At 58.6% G+C, this 21,745-nt stretch overlaps 2 protein-coding genes across 8 annotated transcripts in view; one reads left to right on the top strand and one right to left on the bottom strand.

The window, feature by feature from the left end:
- The first annotated feature begins 375 nt into the window (after positions 1-375).
- Positions 376-9,406, top strand: LOC105498706 (DDB1 and CUL4 associated factor 15). Of its 2 annotated transcripts, none has more exons than XM_011771006.3 (13): positions 376-532; positions 2,252-2,349; positions 2,438-2,573; positions 3,829-3,935; positions 4,040-4,179; positions 4,269-4,439; positions 7,006-7,440; positions 7,543-7,634; positions 7,727-7,855; positions 7,944-8,029; positions 8,247-8,351; positions 8,424-8,539; positions 8,897-9,406. In XM_011771006.3, the coding sequence occupies exons 1-13, from the start codon at positions 401-403 to the stop codon at positions 8,950-8,952; spliced, it is 1,803 nt and encodes a 600-aa protein (XP_011769308.2). In that variant the 5' UTR covers positions 376-400; the 3' UTR covers positions 8,953-9,406. The 2 variants fall into 2 exon arrangements, with proteins under 2 accessions (XP_011769308.2, XP_070944335.1); XM_071088234.1 differs by lacking the exon at positions 376-532 and adding an exon at positions 653-730.
- An 84-nt stretch (positions 9,407-9,490) lies between these two features.
- LOC105486892 (regulatory factor X1) overlaps positions 9,491-21,745 on the bottom strand; it is a 47,628-nt gene continuing 35,373 nt past the window's right edge. For 5 of the 6 annotated variants that reach the window (XM_071088228.1, XM_071088230.1, XM_071088227.1 and 2 more), the window contains 12 exons: positions 18,968-19,149; positions 17,779-17,898; positions 17,569-17,684; positions 14,982-15,100; positions 14,770-14,879; positions 13,918-14,069; positions 13,741-13,838; positions 11,819-11,968; positions 11,504-11,712; positions 11,077-11,230; positions 10,952-10,997; positions 9,491-10,822 (listed from right to left, as the gene is read on the bottom strand). In XM_071088228.1, the coding sequence (XP_070944329.1) occupies positions 10,653-10,822; positions 10,952-10,997; positions 11,077-11,230; positions 11,504-11,712; positions 11,819-11,968; positions 13,741-13,838; positions 13,918-14,069; positions 14,770-14,879; positions 14,982-15,100; positions 17,569-17,684; positions 17,779-17,898; positions 18,968-19,149 (1,626 nt within the window). In that variant the 3' untranslated portion in view covers positions 9,491-10,652. Of the gene's footprint in view, positions 10,823-10,951; positions 10,998-11,076; positions 11,231-11,503; positions 11,713-11,818; positions 11,969-12,026; positions 12,348-13,740; positions 13,839-13,917; positions 14,070-14,769; positions 14,880-14,981; positions 15,101-17,568; positions 17,685-17,778; positions 17,899-18,967; positions 19,150-21,745 lie in introns of those variants that run through there. The other variant, XM_071088232.1, reaches the window with a different exon arrangement.

A 21,745-nucleotide genomic window follows, 5' to 3' on the forward strand; every position in this document is an offset into this window, starting at 1 on the left:
GAGGATTCTCGAGTCTTGGTGGACCACAGGCTCCCGTCGCCCCGCCCAAGGGCCTGGACCGCCTGTGGTCTCCATGGAAACCCGCTAGCCACAGGGGGCGTGACGCCATTGAGACAGACACAGATATCCACCTATCAGATCAAAGTTATCTGGGCTAGGCGAACAAACGGGACCTCCGAGTGGTACGTCCTTAAGGCAGGGCGGGAATACAGCAACTGGCCGCGGGGGCTGTTACTGTCGCTACCAATCAAGAGTCGAGGCAGCTTTGATAGACAGGCATAGCGCGAGTGCGGGCTTTCACCCAACCGGCGGGCCGCTGTCCCGATAAAGGACCAATGAGGAGGCGGCAGGGGTGGGGCGAAGGGGCCGGTTGCTCCGGAAGTGGAGGGAGGGGGTGAAAATGGCGCCCAGCTCGAAATCGGAGCGGAACAGCGGGGCTGGGAGCGGCGGCGGCGGCCCCGGGGGAGCCGGAGGGAAGCGGGCAGCAGGGCGGCGGCGGGAGCACGTCCTCAAGCAGCTGGAGCGGGTCAAGGTGAGGCCTGGAGCCGGAGTGGGGAACGCGCCGGAGGGTGGGGAGTAGGGACGAGGGAGGCGGAGGGAGGAGGGCGTTCGCGGGGTGAGGGGTTGGGGGCGGGGCCCCAGGGGAGGGGGCTCGGATGAAGGGCCTGGGCGGGGCCCGGGGGAGATGGCTTGGATGGAGGAGGCTCAGTCGGGGGCCTGGATGCAGGAGGTTGTGTCGGGTAACCGGCAAAGGGGCTGGGATGGAGGGGGTTGGGGGCGGGGCCCCAAGGAGGGGGCTCGGAGGGAGGCGACCCCTCCTCCGAGGCCGCAGGGAGTATCAGGAGGAAGGGGGCGATCCAGGTTCAGATCCATTTTTCAAAGCCCTGCTCCCATGGCCCCTCCGTAATGGAGCCTTCCCGCCCCCTTTGCAGAGCCCCTGCCGCTGGCTTTGGGCTTCCACTGCCTGATATTCCTCTCCCTGCCCGAGCCTCGACCACACTTGAGCTGGGAGTTCCTGTACCTGGGTGGGCCTCCCCATTGAAAGTGTGGGAGCTCCTTGGATAGGGCTGAGTCTTCCCCCGCAGAGTGAAAGTTACCGAAGCAGGCTCTGTCTCCTCCATCAGACTGGAAACTCCCAGAGCTGGGGGATGATGTCTCTCCCCCATCAGTTTGGGAGCTCTGGAGGGCAGAAATGTGGATCTCTTGCAGGTGGGCAGTAACTGGGGCAAGGCTGTGTCTCTGGGACACAGGGCACTGCGCCTTCTCCGTGAGGCTGATAGCTTTCTAAGGACAGTACTGTGTCTCCCCCTTTTGACTGGGAGCTCCCTGGGCTGGGACAGTCTCCGCCCTTAGCCTGGGAGCTCCCTGGGCTTGGCTGTGGTTCCGCCCTTAGCTTGGAAGCTCCTTGGGCAGGGATTGTGTCTCCCCTGTCGGCCTGGGCCTGGCTGGCCGGGTTGTTTCCTCCATCAGACTGAGACCTCCCTGTGGACAGGGCTTGTCTCCCATCAGACAGGGAGCTTCCCAGACAGGACTCATCCCATCAGGTTGGAATGTCTTGAAGGCAGAGCTGTGTCTACCCAGTCAGCCTGGGTAGCAAGAGTGAGGCTGTTCTGATGTCCCTGTGCCTGGCTTGTGCTTGTCAGTTCCCACATATCCTTCCGTGGTGAAGTTTTGGGGATGAGGGATTCCATTGGAAGGCGGTAGTTAATTGGGAAGGGGGAGTTGGGTCGTTGGTTAGGCTTACCCTTCTATCTGCCTTGACTGGCCCCCAGCAGAGGCCATAGCTGACCCAGGGAGGAGAAGCCCCCTCGTTTGAAGGCTGGTGGGTTGGGGACAGATGGGTGCATGTCAGGACCCTGTCTCAGCCTCCTTAGTAGGATGAATACCCACAGTTTAGGGACAACCTTCAGGGAGGGAAGCAGGTGGCCCAGCGTGGGACATGGTGATTGGGGAGCTTTCTTGGGGGCAGTGATGCTGGGCTCAGTCAAGAGGGACCTGAGGCTGAAGAGGTGTGGAACTGGGAAGGTGGAGTGGGTCCCTGGTGGAGATGAAGGCTCAAGCGAGGTCCGCCTGGCTTTACTGTCCCCATCTGCCTCAGTTGTTCCCACCTTCCAGAGCTTGGTCTCCTTTAGACCATTATGGTGGGCTGGGCCGGGCTGGACCCAATGAGAGCTGCCCTGCCCCTCTGCTGTGGGTGAGGGGCTGGGGGCTGCAGATGGTGCCTGAAGTGCCCTGACCGCCCCTTCCCCAGATCAGCGGACAGCTCTCCCCTCGCCTCTTCCGGAAGCTGCCTCCCCGGGTCTGCGTGTCCCTCAAGAACATTGTGGATGAGGACTTTCTCTATGCAGGGTGAGGCTGGGCCCAGGCAAAGGGGGCAGCTGGGCGGGGGTGGTGGGCTCGCCCTGACCTGGCCGCTGTGCCCCCTCCACCCCCACAGACATATCTTCCTGGGCTTTTCCAAATGCGGCCGCTATGTCCTCTCCTATACCAGCAGCAGTGGGGACGACGACTTCTCCTTCTACATCTACCATCTGTACTGGTGGGAGTTCAACGTCCACAGCAAGCTCAAGCTGGTAGGGAGGCTTCAGCACCAAGCTGGCCCTTCAGATGGTGTGGCTCAGCAGGTCACAGCAGCCTCTGAGCCTCAGGTTCCTTGGATGTAAAATGATCATGTACTCATGGGGTCATCGTCGACATTCCATGTGTTAGATCCAACCATATGAAATTACCAGGGCCTGACGTGGTAACTCACGCCTGTACTCCCAGTACTTTGGGAGGCCAGGGTGGGAGGATTACTTGATCCCAGGAGTTCAAGACCAGGCTGGGCAACAGGGCAAAACCCCATCTCTACTAAAAATAAAAAAAAAATTAGCTGGGCATATTGGCATGTGCCTATAGTCGGCTCCTCTGGAGGTTGAGGCAGGAGGATCACTTGAGCCCAGGAGTTTGAGGCTGTGGTGAGCCATGATCACACCATTGCACTCCAGCCTGGGCAACAGAGTAAGGCCCTGTCTCTAAAACAAAACAAAACAAAAAAAACGGAGGCTGGGCGCAGTGGCTCACGCCTGTAATCCCAACACTTTGGGAGGCCGAGGTGAGTGGATCACCTGAGGTCGGGAGTTCAAGACCAGCCTGGCCAACATGGTGAAACCCCATCTCTACTAAAAATGCAAAATTAGCTGGGCATTGGTGGTGCATGTCTGTAATCCCATCTACTCTGGAGGCTGAGGCAGGAGAATCGCTTAGAACCCGGGAGGCAGAGGTTGCAGTGAGCTGAGATCGAGCCACTGCACTCCAGCCTACAGAGCGAGACTCTGTCTCAAAAAAGAAAATGAAATTACCATTCTTATGTTTCAAAATGGGGTAAATAGTGGCAATTCCGTTGGTCCAACACACTCTATGAAGCTATAGAACATGTTGGCTCAGGCCAGTTAGCTTTATTAGGACTAAGCCACCCTGGCTTTAGCCTTGACCCTTGACTCCTGGAACCCCGGCAGGAGGTGGGTACTATTACCTCAGCATACATGTGAACTCAGAGAGCTGAATGGGCTTCAGGGTGGGCTGGGCTTGGAACCAGTGCCTGGCGCAGTCTCCTCCGGGACATTGTTCCCATCAGCTGCATCCACCCTGGCCTGGTCTCCCCCGTCTCCCCCACTGGTGAAAGGAGCCTCCTCAGGCTGTCCTCAGGCAAGGTGGAGGGGTGTGGTGCGGGCTGTTGGGGTGCTCCTTCCTGCTCAGCCCCAGCCCTGATGAGGGACTGCATCGTACAGCTTTGGGGGACCCCTGCAGGTTCCCTGACCTGGTGCTGACCCTGAACGTGCCTCGCAGGTCCGGCAGGTTCGGCTCTTCCAGGATGAGGAGATCTACAGCGACCTGTACCTGACCGTATGTGAGTGGCCCAGCGACGCCTCTAAGGTCATCGTCTTTGGCTTCAAGTGAGACCCGGCTCCTGGGGGAGCCATGGCTGGTTGGGGCTGGGGGTGTGCAGTGGGGGCCCCCCAGGCGCCGACCCGGCAGCTGAGGGTATGCTGGCCCCCAGCACCCGCTCGGCCAACGGGATGCTCATGAACATGATGATGATGAGCGACGAGAACCACCGTGACATCTACGTCAGCACCGTGGCGGTACCGCCGCCGGGCCGCTGTGCCGCTTGCCAGGATGCCAGCCGGGCCCACCCAGGTGAGGGGGCCGAGGGGGCGAGGGCCCCCTGCCCCCCTGCCCCCGTGCCTCGGACCGAGAGTGAGCCGCTGTGGTGTGTGTTGCTGCAGGAGACCCGAACGCGCAGTGCCTGCGGCACGGCTTCATGCTGCACACCAAGTACCAGGTGGTCTACCCCTTCCCCACCTTCCAGCCCGCCTTCCAGCTCAAGAAGGACCAGGTGGTGCTGCTCAACACCAGCTACTCCCTGGTGGCCTGCGCCGTCTCTGTCCACTCGGCAGGTAGGCCCTGCGGTTTCATGGCAGCCCGGCAGCGCGTGGAGCGGGTCCTCTCCCTACCCCACCACACAGACAAGGGGCCCCAGGCACAGAGAGGTGGGAGCCCACTTCCCCAGGTCACACAGCCTAGTCGTGGGAATGCTGGGGTCCAAACGTGGCCACGCCCGCCACAGCCCTGCCCACGGGATCTTGCCAGGGGCTGAGATGTCCCATATCTGCTTTGTCCACCATGGCTGCCTCTAGGAGCCACTTAGAATGTGGCTCATGTGACTGAGGAACTGAGCTCGTGATACTTTTTTTTTTTCCACTGGAGTCCAGTGGCGCGATCTCGGCTCACTGCAACCTCTGTCTCCCAGGCTCAAGCAATTCTCCTCTCTCAGCCTCCTGAGAAGCTGGGACTACAGGCCTGTGCCATCACACCCAGCTAATTTTTGTGTTTTTAGTAGAGACGGGATTTCACCATGTTGATCAGGCTGGTCTCAAAACTCCTGACCTCAAGTGATCCACTCACCTTAGCCTCCTAAAGTGCTGGGATGGCAGGCATGAGCCACCGCACCTGGCCTGTGATGGATTCAATTGTAGTTGTTTTAAGCTGAAATAGCCACAGGTGGCTAGCTGGATGGGGAAGCGCCCCTTTCTCTTAAGAAGAGAACTGCTAATGTGACATTTCGGGGCGTGGTTAGTGGGCAGGCACTTGCCTTATATGTTTGATGTCGGAAAGATGCCAGTGAAAATCACAAGATGTCCCTTGACAGTGACAAACGTCAGGAGGCTGGATCATGCCACCGGCTGGCAGCAACGGGAGGGAGGGGGCCCCGGGGCCATTTGGCAACAGAATTGTGACTATGACTGACCCAGCTGCCCTGTGCCCAGGTCTTTTCCTCTGGCAGGGTCTCACTGGGTCCCTATGTCCCAAGGCTGCTGACGGGGAGCTGGGGGCCACCTGAAGAACCCTCCCTGGGGATTGGGGAGTGAGTTAGGAGGAGTCGGGGGGTTGGGGGCATCTGTGGAGCACCAGTGAAGGCCCCTGCGTTGGCATCCGTGGAGCATGTGTCAGAGATGTGTGCACATGTTGGGGGTGAAACACAAGGAATCTATAACTGGAACCACTTAATATAAATTAAAAAGACGTTTTAGGCCAGGCGCAGTGGCTTACGCCTGTAATCCTAGCACTTTGGGAGGCCAGGGCAGGCGGATCACATGAGGTCAGGGAGTTCAAGACCAGTGTGGCCAACATGGTGAAACCCCATCTCTACTAAAAATACAAGAATTAGCTGGGCATGATGGTGCATGCTTCTAATTCCAGCTACTCAGGAGGCTGAGGCAGGAGAATTGCTTGAACCCAGGAGGCGGAGGTTGCGGTGAGCCAAGATTGTGCCAATGTACTCCAGCCTGGGAGACAGCAAGACTCCATCTCCAAAACAAAAGACATTTTAATTTTACAAGAACTCAGATACAAAGACGTCCATTATCCCCATGGAAGTGGTTGTCCCTGGGGGCAGTCGGGGAACGGGCAGGATTAAATGTATATAACTCAGCCCACAAATAAGCCAGGGGCCAGGGCACTTTTGTCCCCAGACATATCTGGGGACTCCTGTCCTCACCCCCCCAATCTATACCAGGAAGGGTGAGGCACTGTCCTTTGCTGAGGCTCGGCCACTCGGTCATTGGCCATGAACCCCCCAACTTGTGAGGGTTGATGCAGTTCTGCCCTTTCGGCTGTGGGTCCTGTTAGGAACAACCACAGCGGACAATCAGCTCTGCGCCAGCCCAGGGAAAGGGCGTGGTCATCAGTGGGAGGTGCTGACACAGAGGGGTGCTTTCTTCCTTGGCCATTGTCACCTGTTCCCCGCCCTGTCGTGGAAGAGCTGTCACGGTGGTGGAGGGGAGCCCGGACTTGATTTATCTCAGATGTGACCTTGGGCAAGTTCATCTCTGAGCTGCATTTTGGGGGATGCGGCCCTTCTCTGGGGGTTACTTGTAGGAGGCTCAGAGGAAACCTGGGATGGGGCCCAGCCACAGGGCTGCTCAGTGAATATGTTGGGGTTCTCCATGTGTTGCCCGCATTCCTTGGGGGAGTCATCTCTAGGCAGGCAGAGACAGAGGCCCCGATTCGATGAAGTGTGCCCGCAGTAGTCTGGCTTGTGTCGGGAAGGACCCAGGAGGGCCTTGCCTTAGGAATTCCATATCAGAGAAACGCCAGTGAAAATCACAAGATGTCCCTCGACAGAGTGGCAGATGTTAGGAGGCTGGATGCTACTGTAGTGAACGCTCTACACTGTAGAATGTCGGCTCCTAGTTCACTCCTGTGTCCTCAGCGTGGGGCACTCAGTAGACAGCTTAAGAAAGGGGTTTGAATGAACGTGAACGTCTGCACGCGTGTGTGCGTGGTGTGCGTGGTGTGCATGCACGGAAAGGTCTTTTCCCTTCTGGGGGTTTCAGACTGATCTCAGCATAGCCAAGTCTAGAAGTGTCTCCTCAAGGTGGGTTTCTGAAAACCCCTGAGGACACTGAGCAAGGCTGAGAGCACCCCAGACTGACACTTGTCCACACCCATCTCTTCTTCCAGGTGACAGGAGTTTCTGCCAAATCCTGTATGACCACAGCACCTGCCCCCCGGCGCCCGCCAGCCCCCCTGAGCCCCAGAGCCCAGAGCTGCCCCCTGCCCTCCCCAGCTTCTGCCCTGAGGCGGCCCCAGCCCGTTCCTCTGGGTCTCCTGAGCCCTCGCCCGCCATTGCCAAAGCCAAGGAGTTTGTGGCTGACATCTTCCGCCGGGCCAAAGAGGCCAAGGGCGGAGCCCCTGAGGAAGCCCGGCCTGCCCTGTGCCCAGGACCCTCTGGCAGCCGCTGCCGCGCGCACTCTGAGCCCTTAGCCCTGTGTGGAGAGGCAGCACCCCGGGACAGCCCCCCTGCCTCGGAGGCGCCTGCCCCCGAGCCTGGCTACATCAACTACACCAAGCTGTACTATGTGCTGGAGTCCGGAGAGGGGACGGAGCCGGAGGATGGTGAGCGGGGGGCAGGCATGTGGCAGGGCCTGGGATGGGGAAGCCAACCCAGATGGAGCCCCTGTCCTCCCTCCACCCCATCCCCACTTCCTGCCTCCCCAGAGTTCGAGGACGACAAGATCTCCCTGCCCTTCGTGGTGACTGATCTTCGTGGCCGCAACTTGCGGCCCATGCGGGAGCGGACTGCTGTCCAGGTGGGTGCGGGCGTGGGCGGGCCGAGGGCAGTCCCGGGAAGCTGCTGGGGGGCAGTTGGCACCGTCCTCTGCGCCTGCGCACTCGCCCGCAGGGCCAGTACCTGACAGTGGAGCAGCTCACACTGGACTTCGAATATGTCATCAATGAGGTCATCCGCCACGATGCTACCTGGGGCCACCAGTTCTGTTCTTTCAGCGACTATGACATTGTCATTCTAGAGGTGGGCCCAGGGTGGGCAGGGTGGGCCCAGGGCTCCCTGTACTCTGGAGTCGCCCTCAGCAGCTGGCATCATCCACCCCCAACCCCAGGTCTGCCCGGAAACCAACCAGGTCCTCATCAACATTGGCCTGCTGCTCTTGGCCTTCCCGTCCCCCACTGAGGAGGGTCAGCTCCGGTGAGCACGGGGACCCTGTCCTCCCTGTCCACTAGGGGGGCCGCTGGCAGACACTTCAGGGTGGGGGCGTGGGGATGTGAGAAGGCGCTCCCTGTGCCACAACCTGGCTGGGCCCCTCCGTGGCTTCTCCAAAGACAAAAGCCCCTCAGGGTAGTGTGGGGCCTGGTTCAGGAGCCCGGCTGTCCCAGCACTTGTCCTGTGGCCCTCTCCACTGCAGACCAAAGACCTATCACACCAGCCTCAAGGTGGCATGGGACCTCAACACAGGCATCTTCGAGACAGTCAGTGTAGGCGACCTGACTGAGGTCAAAGGGCAGACCAGGTGAGGCAGGGCTGGAGGGCAGGGTCGGGGGCGGCTGAGGCGATGAGAGCCACTCACCCCCTGGCCCCACAGCGGCAGTGTCTGGAGCTCCTACCGCAAGAGCTGCGTGGACATGGTCATGAAGTGGCTGGTGCCTGAGAGCAGCGGCCGCTACGTCAACAGGATGACCAATGAGGCGCTCCACAAAGGTGGGGGTCGGTGACCCCGTGATGGTCAGGGTCCCCAGGGTCACTTGTCCTCACCCAGGCGCTGATTCCTGAGCGCTGATGAAATGGGTGGGAAGGCTGGTAAGGAGAGGGCTGCCCAGGCCAGGCCCAGCTTGGCAGCCCTGAAGGTGTGGGGCCTGGGAGCCTCCCGCCAGACTGGTCCGTCACTCGTTCACACTACAGACATTTATTGAGTAGCTGCAGGCGAGAGGCAGAGGGCAACTCAGCAGGGTTCTTGCCTTCTGGAACCTTCTGGGCCAGAAGGAAGTCAGGTGGGGAGTGCGGCCACAGGGCTGGGCAGGCAGGGGCTCCATGCTTTGTCCCCACCTGTCCCTGTAGGGTGCTCCCTGAAGGTTCTGGCAGACAGCGAGCGATACACGTGGATCGTGCTGTGAGGGCCGGGCCGCCCTGGACACTGACTCCAACTACCTCCGCGGCCTGGGACCGGCCGCCTCCCCGGGGTGGCCTCTTCCTGGCCGGCTGGCCCACCGACTGATGACCGGCACTAGTGTTAGGCTGCGGAACCGGGCTGGGCAGGGCAGCCCCTGGTGGCCCGAGGGTCTGGACGCTTTTTATTTATGCCTATTTAAGTTGGGAAGGGGGCAGAGAGAGGGCGCCCCCTGCCCCACCAGCCTGAGCGCCCTGCCTTCACTCCGAGCTGGGCATGGGCCTGGTCCCTTGTGCATTTGCCCCTTTCTTCGGCTACAGCTGTGGACGTTGCCCTCGGGGAGGTCGAATGGACCCTGTTCCCCCTGCCCTGCCCGCCCCCAGCCTCCCCACCCAGGCTGGCAACCTCCTGGCCATCCCCACTCCGTTCTTCTTCATGTAATAAATGTTTTAATTTCTGAACCTCATTGAGGTCCCATTACTGCAGCTCAGGGCCCAGCTGGAGCCCCCGCCCCAAGGCCCCCACCAAGGCCCGGCGAGTCAGCAGTAGGCAAATATCACAGCGGAATTTATTGTTTTAAGAAAGACTACAAAAAGGTAGAAAACAGCTCGGCACACTAGACTACCACACGTGTGGACACTTTCACCGCCGGGAGAGGGAGCCCCGTGGGCACGGGGACTGGGCAGGCCGCCCCAAAAGCTGTAGCACGCGGAGCACACAAAATAGTGATTTTTATACAATAGGTCAGATTTCCATTTTTTTTTTTTCTTTTTCTTGCCATAAACATCTATCTCACAGGCTGAAAACACTGAGAAAACTGGAACAGATAAGGCCATGATGGTTGGAAAAAAACCCAACAAGTTACCAACTCCGCTCGGGCGGCGCTCACGAATCGCACAATAGTCATGGGGTGGGGGTCGCACGGCACGGAGGAGAAGCACAGTCTCCGGGAAGATAGGGGCACAGAAAAGGTTCCATTACAAACCAGCGGCGGAGGGGGGGCGCGGGGGCTGGGGTCTGTGGGCACTCCCCGGCCCCGCGGCCCGCTGCTCTTTGGAAGCTGGAGGCCGTGCCCCCTGCCGCCCTCCCCACAGCCGGGCCGGGCAGTGCCCCCTTCTCGGGCTTGGGGGCAAGGGAGGGCCCAGCGGAGAAGATGCGACACCCACGGCTTTAATTGCACTTAATACCAAGAAGGGGAAGCAGTGGGGTTGCTGGGGGTAGGGGGTCCCGGGGCTGCTGCTGACAGTGGGGAGTCCCCAGGTGACGCCCACCTGCGCCGGCCCAGGGCTCAGGGCTGGGCCCAGGACAGGCTGTGCAAAGCCAGCGAGCTGAATAAGTTAACAGTTCCGCACGGGAGGGGGCCTGCCTGCCTGCCCCCTGGGGTGGTGGGAGGACGGGGCTGGGGTGAAGATGCTGCGGCCTGGGAGGGGGGCGGCCAAGGGGCCGAGCTGGATGCCCCACGGGGCACCTGGGCACGCGGCGGGTTCCTTAAGGCACGTCTTTTGTGTCAGAGTTTGCAGCTGCGGCTCCGCCCAGCCCACTGATTGTGCCGGCCCCATAGGGTAGGAGGGCCCCGGCCTTCCCTGTCTCGGAGGCCCCCTCCCTGCCCTGGCTGAGGCTGGAGCGGTGACCACGAAGCCACAGAAGCTGTGAGGGACCCTGGCGTGAAGGGGTGGCGGGGGCGGGTGGGGCGGGGAGGCCAAGGGCTTAGCTGGAGGGCAGTGCCTGCACGAAGAGGCCGCGCGCGTCAGTCCGCGCCAGCTTGGCCGGCGGCTCCAGGGTCTCTGGGCCCAGCGCGGGTGACTCGCCGCCAGCCGCCAGTGAGATGTCCTGCGGCAGCTCGTCCTCGCTCTCCTCCTCCTCTTCCTCCTCCTCGTCTGGGACACAGGGGCCAAGTCAGGCTCGGGGCGGGGTGGCAACGCCCCTGGGTTCCTCCTCCTCCCCAGCCCCTCCATTGTCCGCCACCCCCGGGACCCGCGCCCTGGGTGGGAACACGCCTCGCCTACCTTTGTCGGGGTCCAGGGGGTTCAGGGAGGTGGCCAGATTGGCGAACTGGAGGAAGGAGAAGAAAATGGGTGAGGGTCCGCCGCCTGGCGCCCCGCCCGCGCCCCCAGTGGCCCGCTGCGCGCACCTCGCCCATGACGGCGATGGGGGTCTCGCCCTTGGCCTGGGCTACGCGGTGCTCGATCAGGTAGTACATGTACTCGTCGTAGAGCAGCCGGATGAGGTGGAAGGAGCCGAAGCTGGCGGCGCTGCGCAGGGTCAGGTCCCGGATCACCATGGAGCTGGGTATGGCGACGTAGAGGAGACCGTCAGGCCCCGTCCGGCCCAACCCCTGGACCCCTCCCCGCTGCGATGTGCCCAGGCCTCGTGCCAGCCCAGCGACTCAGGCTGGATCCCAACACAGCCTTCCCCCGGGCGTGCATGGTACAGAGCCCAGGGTCCCAGCCCGCCCGCCCAGCCTGCAGGCTCGGGTCGTCGTAGAAGAGCAACTGAGCCCCACAGGGGCCCAGGGCCTTCCCTGGTGCAGCCCGGGCCCGATCCCGCCGCACGCGCACCTGTAGAAGGACCACTTGAGAAGGAAGAGCTTGGCGGCCTTGGGGAAGCCGGCGCTGCCCTGGTAGGGCTTGAGCACCTGGCTCACCACGCCGTCCAGCCAGGCTGCCCACTGCTCCAGCGAGTTCTGCTGCTGCAACGTCACCTTGAAGTCCTGCTCCAGCCGCTGCACCACGCGGTCCTCGCAACGGCACACCCACGAGGCCTGCTCCTGGGGAACACCGGGTGGGCGGGCGCCCGGGGCTCAGCCGCCGTCACCCCAGCCTGGCCCGCCCCCCTGGGCTGCCCCTCATTCGCCCGCCCCGCCCCGCACTCACCTGCACGTTGGCGAAGTCCACGCGGTTGAGGTCGCTCAGCATCTGGTTGATCTGCGCGGTGTTCTGCAGCACAGCGCGCGCCGCCTGCGCCAGGTGGTTGAGCGACGTGTAGCGCCGCAGTGTCTGCGCGAAGGCGCCGGCCGCGGCCACCTGCGTGCAGGGATTGGGGGGCTTGCTGCTTCCGAGGAACCCCAGCCCGCCAGCCCTGGCCCCACCCCGAGGCAACCTCCCTCAGCCTGTTTCCTTTTTCCTAAAAAAGGAGGGATGCGCTTCGCTACTTTTGTTGGGATACAGAAGGATCGCGACCTTCAAACTTTGGGTGTCCACTCACAAGCGCCCCCCAAAATTCAATTAATTGTATTCTGACCAGGGCACAATATTTTTTAAAATGTATTTTTATTTTTTAAAATAACAGTCGAGACAGGGTCTCGCCAGGTCGCCCAGACTAGTCTCAAACTTCTGGCTTCAAGAGATCCTCCTGCCTTTGCCTCCTGAAGTGTTGGAAGTGAACCACCGTGCCACAAAAGGCCTTTTTTTTTTTTTTTTAAACGAAAGAACACAATTGAAAATATGGAGGGCACTGCGCAGAAAGGGCAAATACTACTTTGATAAACATGTTTCTTTTTTTTTTTTTTGACACTGAATCTCACTCTATAGCCCAGGCTGGAGTGCAGGGGCGTGATCTCCATTTACTGCAAACTCCGCCTCCTGGGGTCAAGCGATTCTCATGCCTCAACCTCCTGAGTAGCTGTGATCATAGGCGCACACGACCACGCCAGGCTAATTTTTGTATTTTTTGTATTTTAGCTAAATTTTGTATCTTTAAATATTTTTGTATTTAGAAACAGGGTTTCACCATGTTGGCCAGGCTAGTCTTGAACTCCTGACCTCAAGTGATCCGCCCGCCTCGGCCTCCCAAAGTCCTGAGATTACAGGCATGAGCCACCGCACCCGGCCTCATTTTCTTTCATACCCTGGAATCCCAGCTCTGGGAGACCACAGGGGTTTTGTCCATCTCGTTCATTGCTGTGTACTGAGAAGGAGGTTGTGTGAATACATGAATACTGAGTCTTGCTGGTTCTGAAGGGTTGCTCCTGGATCTGGCGTCTACTGTCTCCACAGGCCCCAGTCCCTGCCCTGTGCCCAGCCGTGGGTTTTTTTTTTTCCCCAACCACATCCCATCAAATTCCTCACAGCTAAGTAGTTAGCGAATGTGCATCTTTTGATGAAAAAGGCAAGTATTATGTTTCCTTATAGATGTTGTTGCTTTTCTTAAAAAGTTTTATCTGTCTCTGCACACCTGAAGCACTTTCTTTTTTTTTTTTTTTTTTTTTTTTTTGACAGAGTCTCACTCTGTCGCCCAGGCTGGAGTGCACTGGTGCGATCTTGGCCTCCCGGGTTCATGCCATTCTGTTGCCTCAGCCTCCCCAGCAGCTCTGACTACAGGCGCATGCCGCCACACCCGGCTAATTTTTTTTTTGGTATTTTTGGTAGAGACGGGGTTTCACCGTGTTAGCCAGGATGGTCTCGATCTCCTGACCTCGTGATCCGCCCACCTCAACCTCCCAAAGTGCTGGGATTACAGGCTTGAGCCACCGCGCCCGGCCACACATGAAGCACTTTCTAGCAAGGCTGTCTAAAGGGAACTACTGTACGTTTGCAGTTGGTTTTTAGTTTTGAAAGATGCTGTGTTGAGCACAGTAACACCACAAAGGGGTTGCATTTCAGCAGTGGGTGCCTGAGGACACTGGTTTATAAAGACAATGCCCAGGGTGCTCCCCGAGGTGGAGAAGGTCTCCCCTTCCCTCACAGGCATCATCCCTGGAATAGGTGTGGGGACAAATCTTACCGCCCCTGGGGAGCAGAGGAGACGGGGGGCCTAAGCCCCAGGGACAAGAGAAAGGGACCCCCTGCACCCTCACCTTCACCCGCAGCATCTCCTCGGGGATATTGACCATGGCGTGGGTGAGCCAGCTCTCCAGGCTCTTGGCAAAGTTCCGGATCGCTTGGGTCAAGGCACCTGTGGGCGGTGGCGGGGGCCGGTCAGAGCAGGGTGGGGGTGTGTGGGGCAGGGGGTGCCGAGCAGGCCGAGCACTCACTGGGGATGGGCCGCAGCACGTCGGGGATGAGGATTTCCACCAGGCCCTGGTACAGCACGTTGTCACAGTGCTTGGTCCATTGGAGCACGGGCTCGAACTTGGAGAGCAGCACCAGGATGGCTTTGGGCAGTCGCTTCTCGGCCTCATCATGCCTGCGGGCACCCACCCCACCCCGGGTCACTGGGGCACTCTATGGTCCTGCCCCCATTGTCAGAAGGGAACAGGTACCCCCCGTCCCTGACCCAGGATCACTGGGGTACTCTGTGGTTCTCCCCCAGTGTCAGAAGGCACAGGTACCCCCTTACCCCCACTCCAGGATCACTGGGGCACTCTGTGGTCTTGCCTCCAATGCCAGAAGACACAGGTACCCCCTTACTCCCACCCAGGGTCACTGGGGCACTCTATGGTCCTGTCCCAAGTGCCAGACAGGCACAGGTATAGCTTGTCCCCAACCCAGGGTCACTGGGGCACTCTGTGGCCCTGCCCCCAGCATCAGACCCCCACCCCCAGCCCAGGGTCAGGTAAGTACCCCCTGCCTCCCGAGGATCCCTGGGGTCCGGCTGGCACAGGCCCGGGGGGTGGGACGGGATCCTACATCCTACCCTGCATACAGGGGGCAAACAAATTCCAGAACCTGCCACTCCAGGGAGGAGATGGTGCCCTGCCCCATGCCTGGGCTTGGTCAGGCACGCCAGCCCCGACTCTGAGTGTCAGGTGGCTATACACACACACTCCACACAGCCAAGGGCATGTGTACCCCATAAACTGCAGGGGACAAGCAGGCGCCCCAACCCTGGGTGTCAAAATCACCTGAGGTCCCACCCTCCTCCCCGCTTGCCGGGCAGCACTCACACGGCCAGCGGCGGCGCCTCGCTGGGCTGGCTGAGGTTGTACCTCCAGAACGTCTTCCACAGCGTCTCCACCAGGGTGAACTGCAGGTTCACCATGACGTCGACAATGGCCTGTGGCAGAGGCAGATGCTCAGGGAGGCTGGGGGGCAGCATGACCCTCCCAGGCCCGTGGCTGCGTCCCCATTCGCTTGCCTGCCCACCTGGCTGCCCTACCTCACAGTGTTCCCGGTACAGGACCTGGAAGGCTTTGATGTCACCGGGCCCGACGCCCTCAGGCAGCACCTTGCCCTGGAGGTCGAGCTCTGTGAAGTCAGGGAGGCTCCGAGAGGCATCTGCGGGGCCGGGGCGAACCATGAGGCCCTTCATCCCCCATGCCTGCCCACCCTGGGGTCCCAGAGTTGTCCCTTTCCCATAAGAATGGGGTCCCCCAAGTGCTGGTGAGAGACAAGGCTCGGCGGGGGCGAGCGCCTGGCCTGGGCCCAGGATGGGGAGGACTTGAGGGCCCACACTCCTCTGGCAAAGAGGACAGGAGGGTCTTGTGCCAGCCCCGCCTGTCTGCTGAGTGGTAGCACTGCACCAGCCCTCAGGACGTGGGCCTCTGAGTCCCGGCTGCAACGCAGCACCTACCTGGCAAGGGAATGGGTAGGCCCCCAGGGCACAGTCAGGACCACAGGACGCTGCCCTGAGCCTGAGCACCCCAGGTTGGGGCTAGCCATGGACAGTCGCCCTGGGGATGCCCCTCGACTCTGCCAGAAGTATTGTTCCCCACCCTCCTCTATGTCCCCAGGCATGGACGGGACAAATGGGATGTCCTGGCCTCCACGGCAGGTGAGGAAATGAGTGCCCACATGCTCAGGATCGAGGATGTGTGGCTGGACTATGGGTTCCAAGGGTTTGCTTGTTTACTTAGCATCCTTTGGCCCTGTTTTCTTTTTTTTCTTTTTTTTTTTTTTTTTTGAGACGGAGTCTCGCTGTGTCGCCCAGGCTGGAGTGCAGTGGCGCGATCTCGGCTCACTGCAAGCTCCGCCTCCCGGGTTCACGCCATTCTCCTGCCTCAGCCTCCCGAGTAGCTGGGACTATAGGCGCCCACAACCGCGCCCGGCTAATTTTTTGTATTTTTAGTAGAGACGGGGTTTCACCGTGGTCTCGATCTCCTGACCTTGTGATCCGCCCGCCTCGGCCTCCCAAAGTGCTGGGATTACAGGCGTGAGCCACCGCGCCCGGCCTGGCCCTGTTTTCATGGATTGTTGTTTACTTTGTTTTTTTTTGGTTTTTTTTTTCTAAGAGATGGGGTCCTACTATGTTGCCCAGGCTGGTCTCCAACTCCTGGACTCAAGCAGTTCCTCCCACCTCGGCCTCCCAAAGTACTGGGGTTATATACGTGAGCCACCGCATCCGGCCTGTTTTATTTTCCTGAGACAGAGTCTCACTCACTCTGTTGCCCAGGCTGGAGTACAATGGTGCGATCTTGGCTCATTGCAACCTCCGCCTCCCAGGTTTAAGCAATTCTGCTTCAGCCTCCTGAGTAGTTGGGATTACAGGCACCTGCTACCACGCCGGGCTAATTTTGGTATTTTTAGTAGAGATGGAGATTCACCATGTTGACTAGGCTGGTCTTGAACTCTTGACCTCAAGCATTTCCTCTAGCCTCAGCCTCCCAAAGTGCTGGGATTACAGACATGAACCACTGCACCTGGCCTTTTTTTAAAGTTTACTTTTAGAAACACTGGGTACATGCCTGCCTTCTTGGCGAGTGAGTGGTCCTAGCCCTGTGGACACCATGGCTGTGGGATGGCTGGACAGGAAAGCGAGTGGGCCTCACAGGACTCACGAGGTAAGAGGACCTGCCGTCATATCTCCAACAAGTAACCGTGTCCAACTGGGTGGGATTTGAAATCTCATATAGGCCGGGCATGGTGGCTCACACCTGTAATCCCAGAACTTTGGGAGGCTAAGGCGGGAGGATCACTTCAGGTCAGGAGTTCAAGACCAGCCTGGCCAATGAGGTGAAACCCCATCTCTACTAAAAATACTAAAATTAGCCAGGCATGGTGGCTCATGCCTGTAGTTCCAGCGACTCAGGAGGCTGAGGCAGGAGAATCACTTGAACCCAGAAGGCGGAGGTGGCAGTGAGCCAGGATGGTGTCACTGCACTCCAGCCTGGGCGACAGAGAATCTGTCTCAAAAAAAATCAATAAACAAACACAAAAATAAACAAAACCTCATGTAGCATAAAGGGGATTCACTGGGGAGCTCAGAACCCCAGAGAAATACTTTGCATTGAAAGAAATGAGAGTCGCCGGGCGCGGTGGCTCAAGCCTGTAATCCCAGCACTTTGGGAGGCCGAGGTGGGCGGATCACGAGGTCAGGAGATCCAGACCATCCTGGCTAACACAGTGAAACCCCGTCTCTACTAAAAAATACAAAAAAACTAGCCGGGCGTGGTGGCGGGCGCCTGTAGTCCCAGCTACTTGGGAGGCTGAGGCAGGAGAACGGCGTGAACCCGGGAGGCGGAGCTTGCAGTGCGCTGAGATCGCGCCACTGTACTTCAGCCTGAGCGACAGAGCGAGACTCCGTCTCAAAAAAAAAAAAAAAGAATCTACCTTGAAGGAGGATTCTGGGGACAGAACTGTCACTGTGGACGGAGACTGTGATGTCTCCCCAACCCCCTGCTGGTCCTCAAGCATCTCCACCAAGCCCTCCCCGGCTCAGAGGCTGCCTGCCGCCATTCGGCTTCGGGAACCATCTGTACGGGGCCGGGGGGCGGTGGCTGGGGAAGCACAGGCCAGGGAGCTCTCACCCAGAAACTGCTGGTACTGCTGCACCTGGGCGCTGATGTCCGACAGCCCCGTGCTCGGCTGCTGCCCCACCGCCACGCCGTTGGTCATGCCTTCCATCTTCTGGATGGGCTTGAGCCTGGAGTAGAATGGGCAAGCGGGCTGGCTGCTGGGGGCCGGCCTGTATGCCCTTCCCGGCCTGCCCTGCCCCGGGCCCGGTCCTGCTCTCCTACCTCTGCTTCTGCGAGAAGGGCTGGCCCCGCATGGCCATATGCTGCTGGTCCTCCATCAGTCGCAACAGGGGTGAGCTGGCCTTGATGCGCAGGCCGTAGTAGTGGTACTTGGAGTTGCCCCTGGGAGGGAGGTGGAGGGGAAGGGCTGCGCTGGGGGTCTGCCGGCTGGCCGGCCATGGAGCGCCTCACAGCACACCCATCTCCTCTCTATTAGGGGAACAGATGGAGAGACGCCTGCCCTGCAGAGCCGGGGGTGCTGCACTGAGGAGGCACAGGGGCTGGGGGTGTTGGGAGAGATCCAGTACTTTGCCCAAGATTATACATAAATGAATGGCTGAATGGCTGAATGAGATGATGCTGAAGCTGGGAACGGGAACCGAGACGTGAGCGGGGTTGAGCCACAGGGGTTGCAAAGGAGAGGAAGAGAGGGATGGGTTCGTGGGATGGCTTCTTGTTCCTTCCCACATGAATTCACTGACTCACAGGCCCTGATGAAGCACTGACTAGGTGCAACCCCGCATCATCAAGGTACAAGCATTGCAGACGGACCAGAACAACTGAAATAAGTCACGTAAAAGGCACGTGTGGGCTGGGCATGGTGGCTCATGCCTATAATCCTAGCACTTTGGGAGGCCAAGATCACGTGAGGACAGGAGTTCAAGACCAGCCTGGCCAACATAGCAAAACTCTGTCTCTACTAAAAATATTTTTTAAAAATTAGCTGGGCATGGTGGCGCATGCTTGTAATCCCAAGCTACTCAAGAGGCTGAGGCATGAGAATGGCTTGAACCTGTGAGGTGGAGGTTGCAGTGAGTCGAGATTGAGCCACTGCACTCCAGCCTGGGCCACAGAGTGAGACTCTGTCTCCAAAAGAAAAAAAAAAAAGGCACGTGTGAAGGTGCTCAATGCTAAAGAGAAAAATAAAGCAGGGTTTGGGGTGTCGGGCGGGGGAGAGGGAGGAGGCTGCAGTTTTAGTTGAGGCAGTCAGGGGACGTGTGAGTAAGGAGGGGTGAGAAACACATGAGGTGGAAGGCACCGCCAGTGCAAAGGCCTGGGGTGGGAGTGAGCCTCGTGGAGGCCGGCGGGGCTGGGCTGGACTGGACTGCCCGAGATGACTTGGAGTTGGGGGTGGGCCTTGGCGTGCCCGCCAATTCCCCAGGGGCTGCTGGGAGTAGATGGATGGCCCTACCTGGTACCCAGACGGCGGGTTCGCAGGCCCATGAAGACGGAGCGGATGAGCTTGCCGAAGGAGGCGGCGTTGACGGGCTCCAGCTTCTGCTCCTGGCAGTGCAGCAGGTAGTGGCAGTAGAGGGTACTCCGTGGCAGACTCACGCCCTCAGCCGTCTCATAGTTGTCCAGGAGCCACTGGACCTGGGGCCGGAGGCAGATGGGAGAGCACCAGTCAGAGGCGTTTCCGTCACCTCTGAGTGCTGGGGCTGAGTGCCCATATCGACGTCCAGCTGGGATCCTGACAGCCACGCCCACCATAAGTTAGCACATCCTACTGCCATCCTTCCCAGGAACTACGTCCCACAGAACTCTCTAGAACTGCACTGTCCAATACAGTTGCCGTGTACAGCTAAATACATTAAGGGCTGGACACGGCTCACCCCTTTAGTTCTAGCACTTTTGGGGGCTAAGGTGGGAGGATCACTTGAGCCCAGCCTGGGCAACATAGGGAGACCCTATCTCTACCAACGAATGTTTTTAAAAATAAGCTAGTGTTGGCCGGGCGCGGTGGCTCAAGCCTGTAATCCCAGCACTTTGGGAGGCCGAGACGGGCGGATCGCGAGGTCAGGAGATCGAGACCATCCTGGCTAACACGGTGAAACCCCGTCTCTACTAAAAAAATACAAAAAACTAGCTGGGCGAGGTGGCAGGCGCCCGTAGTCCCAGCTGCTCGGGAGGCTGAGGCAGAAGAATGGTGTAAACCCGGGAGGCGGAGCTTGCAGTGAGCTGAGATCTGGCCACCGCACTCCAGCCTGGGCGACAGAGGGAGACTCCGTTTCAAAAAAAAAAAAAAATTAGCTAGTGTTGTGGTGCACGCCTGCAGTCCCAGGTATTTGGGAGGCTGAGGCAAAAGGATCCCTTCAGCTCAGAAATTCAAGGCTGCAGTCGGCTGTGGTCGAGCCAGTGTACTCCAGCCTGGATAGCAGTGAGACCTTGTCTCAAAAAAAAAAAAAAAAAATTTAGCAGGGCCCAGTGGCTCACGCCTGTAATCCCAGCATTTTGGGAGGCCAAGGCAGGTGGGTGGGTCATGAGATCAGGAGATTGAGGCCAGCCTGGTCAATATTGTGAAACCCCGTCTCTACTAAAAATACAAAAATTAGCTGGGAGTGGTGGTGTGCACCTGTAGTCCCAGCTGCTTGGGAGGCTGAGACAGGAGAATTGTTTGAACCCGGGAGGCAGAGGTTGCAGTGAGCCAATATCGCACCACTGCACTCCAGCCTGTGCGACAGGCAAGATTCCTTCTTAAAAAAAAAAAAATTGTATTAATTTATGTAGAGTGAAAAAGATCAAATTTCCAAGCTAGGAGTGGTGGCTCACACCTATAATCCCAGCACTTTGGGAGGCCGAGGCGGGCGGATCACCTGAAGTCAGAAGTTAGAGACCAGCCTGGCCAACATGGTGAAACCCTGTCTCTACTAAAAACACAAAAATTAGCCAGGTGTGGTGGTGGGCACCTGTCATCCCAGCTACTCAAGAGGTTGAGGCACAAAAATTGCTTGAACTTGGGAGGTGGGAAGGTTATAGTGAACTGAGATTGCACCACTGCACTCCAATCTGTATGACGAGAGCAAAACTCCATCTTCAAAAAAGAAAAAAAAAGACTAGACTAGAAGCCAGGATACATCATGACCATGAGGGACCACTAGGACCACCCGCGCTGACCCACCCCACAGTCACACGATTGTTGAAGGGCCCGGTTGGGGTTGGAATCCAGGGCTGCCCCTCGGACTTCACACAGCCTCTTCTAGGCACAGGGAGGTTCCAGCAGCAGCCTTCCCAATGGTGGAAAAGAACCCTGTTCAGGAAGCTCCCCATGGCAGTGCTGGCTTCTCTCTGCCCTCATTATCTATTCTCTATCATCAATTTTAATCAGAATAGATGGCTGGGAGGATCGCCTGAGGCCAGGATTTCGAGACCAGCCTAGGCAACAGAGTGAGATCCTGTCTCTACAAAAAAAAATTTTAAAAATCGGCCAGGCGTGGTGGCTCACATCTATAATCCCAGCACTTTGGGAGGCCAAGGAGGGTGGATCATGAGGTCAGGAGATCGAGAACATCCTGGCCAACATGGTGAAACCCCGTCTCTACTAAAAATACAAAAATTAGCTGAGCAGAGTGGCGAGCCTGTAGTCCCAGCTACTTGGGAGGCTGGGGCAGGAGAATCGCTTGAACCCAGGAGGTGGAGGTTGCAGTGAGCTGAGATTGCGCCATCGCACTTCAGCCTGGCAACAGAGCAAGACTCCGTCTTAAATAAACAAAAAAATTAGCCAGACATGGTGGTGCACGCCCATAGTCCCAGCTACTTGCGAGGATCACTTGAGCCTGGGAGTTTGAGGCTGCAGTGAGCTACGATTACACCACTGTGCTTCAGCCTGGACGACAGAGCAAAACCCTGTCTCAAAAAAGAAAAAGAATAGACAGCACTTTTTTTTTTTTTTGAAACAGAATCTCGCTGTCTCCCAGGCTTGAGTGCAGTGGCGCAGTCTCTGCTCAATGCAACCTCCACCTCCCAAGTTCAAGCAATTCTCGTGCCTCACCCTCCCAAGTAGCTGGGATTACAGGTGCATACTACCATGCCCGGCTAATTTTTGTATTTTTAGTAGAGATGGAGTTTCACCATTATCGGTTGGGCTGGTTTTGAACTCCTGACCTCAGGTGATCCACCCATTTCGGTCTCCCAAAGTCCTGGGATTACAGGTGTAAGCCACAGCACCCAGCCAACAATAGACACTTCTGTA

This window comes from Macaca nemestrina, chromosome 20 (assembly GCF_043159975.1).
Source record: "Macaca nemestrina isolate mMacNem1 chromosome 20, mMacNem.hap1, whole genome shotgun sequence".
Classification (NCBI taxonomy): domain Eukaryota; kingdom Metazoa; phylum Chordata; class Mammalia; order Primates; family Cercopithecidae; genus Macaca; species Macaca nemestrina.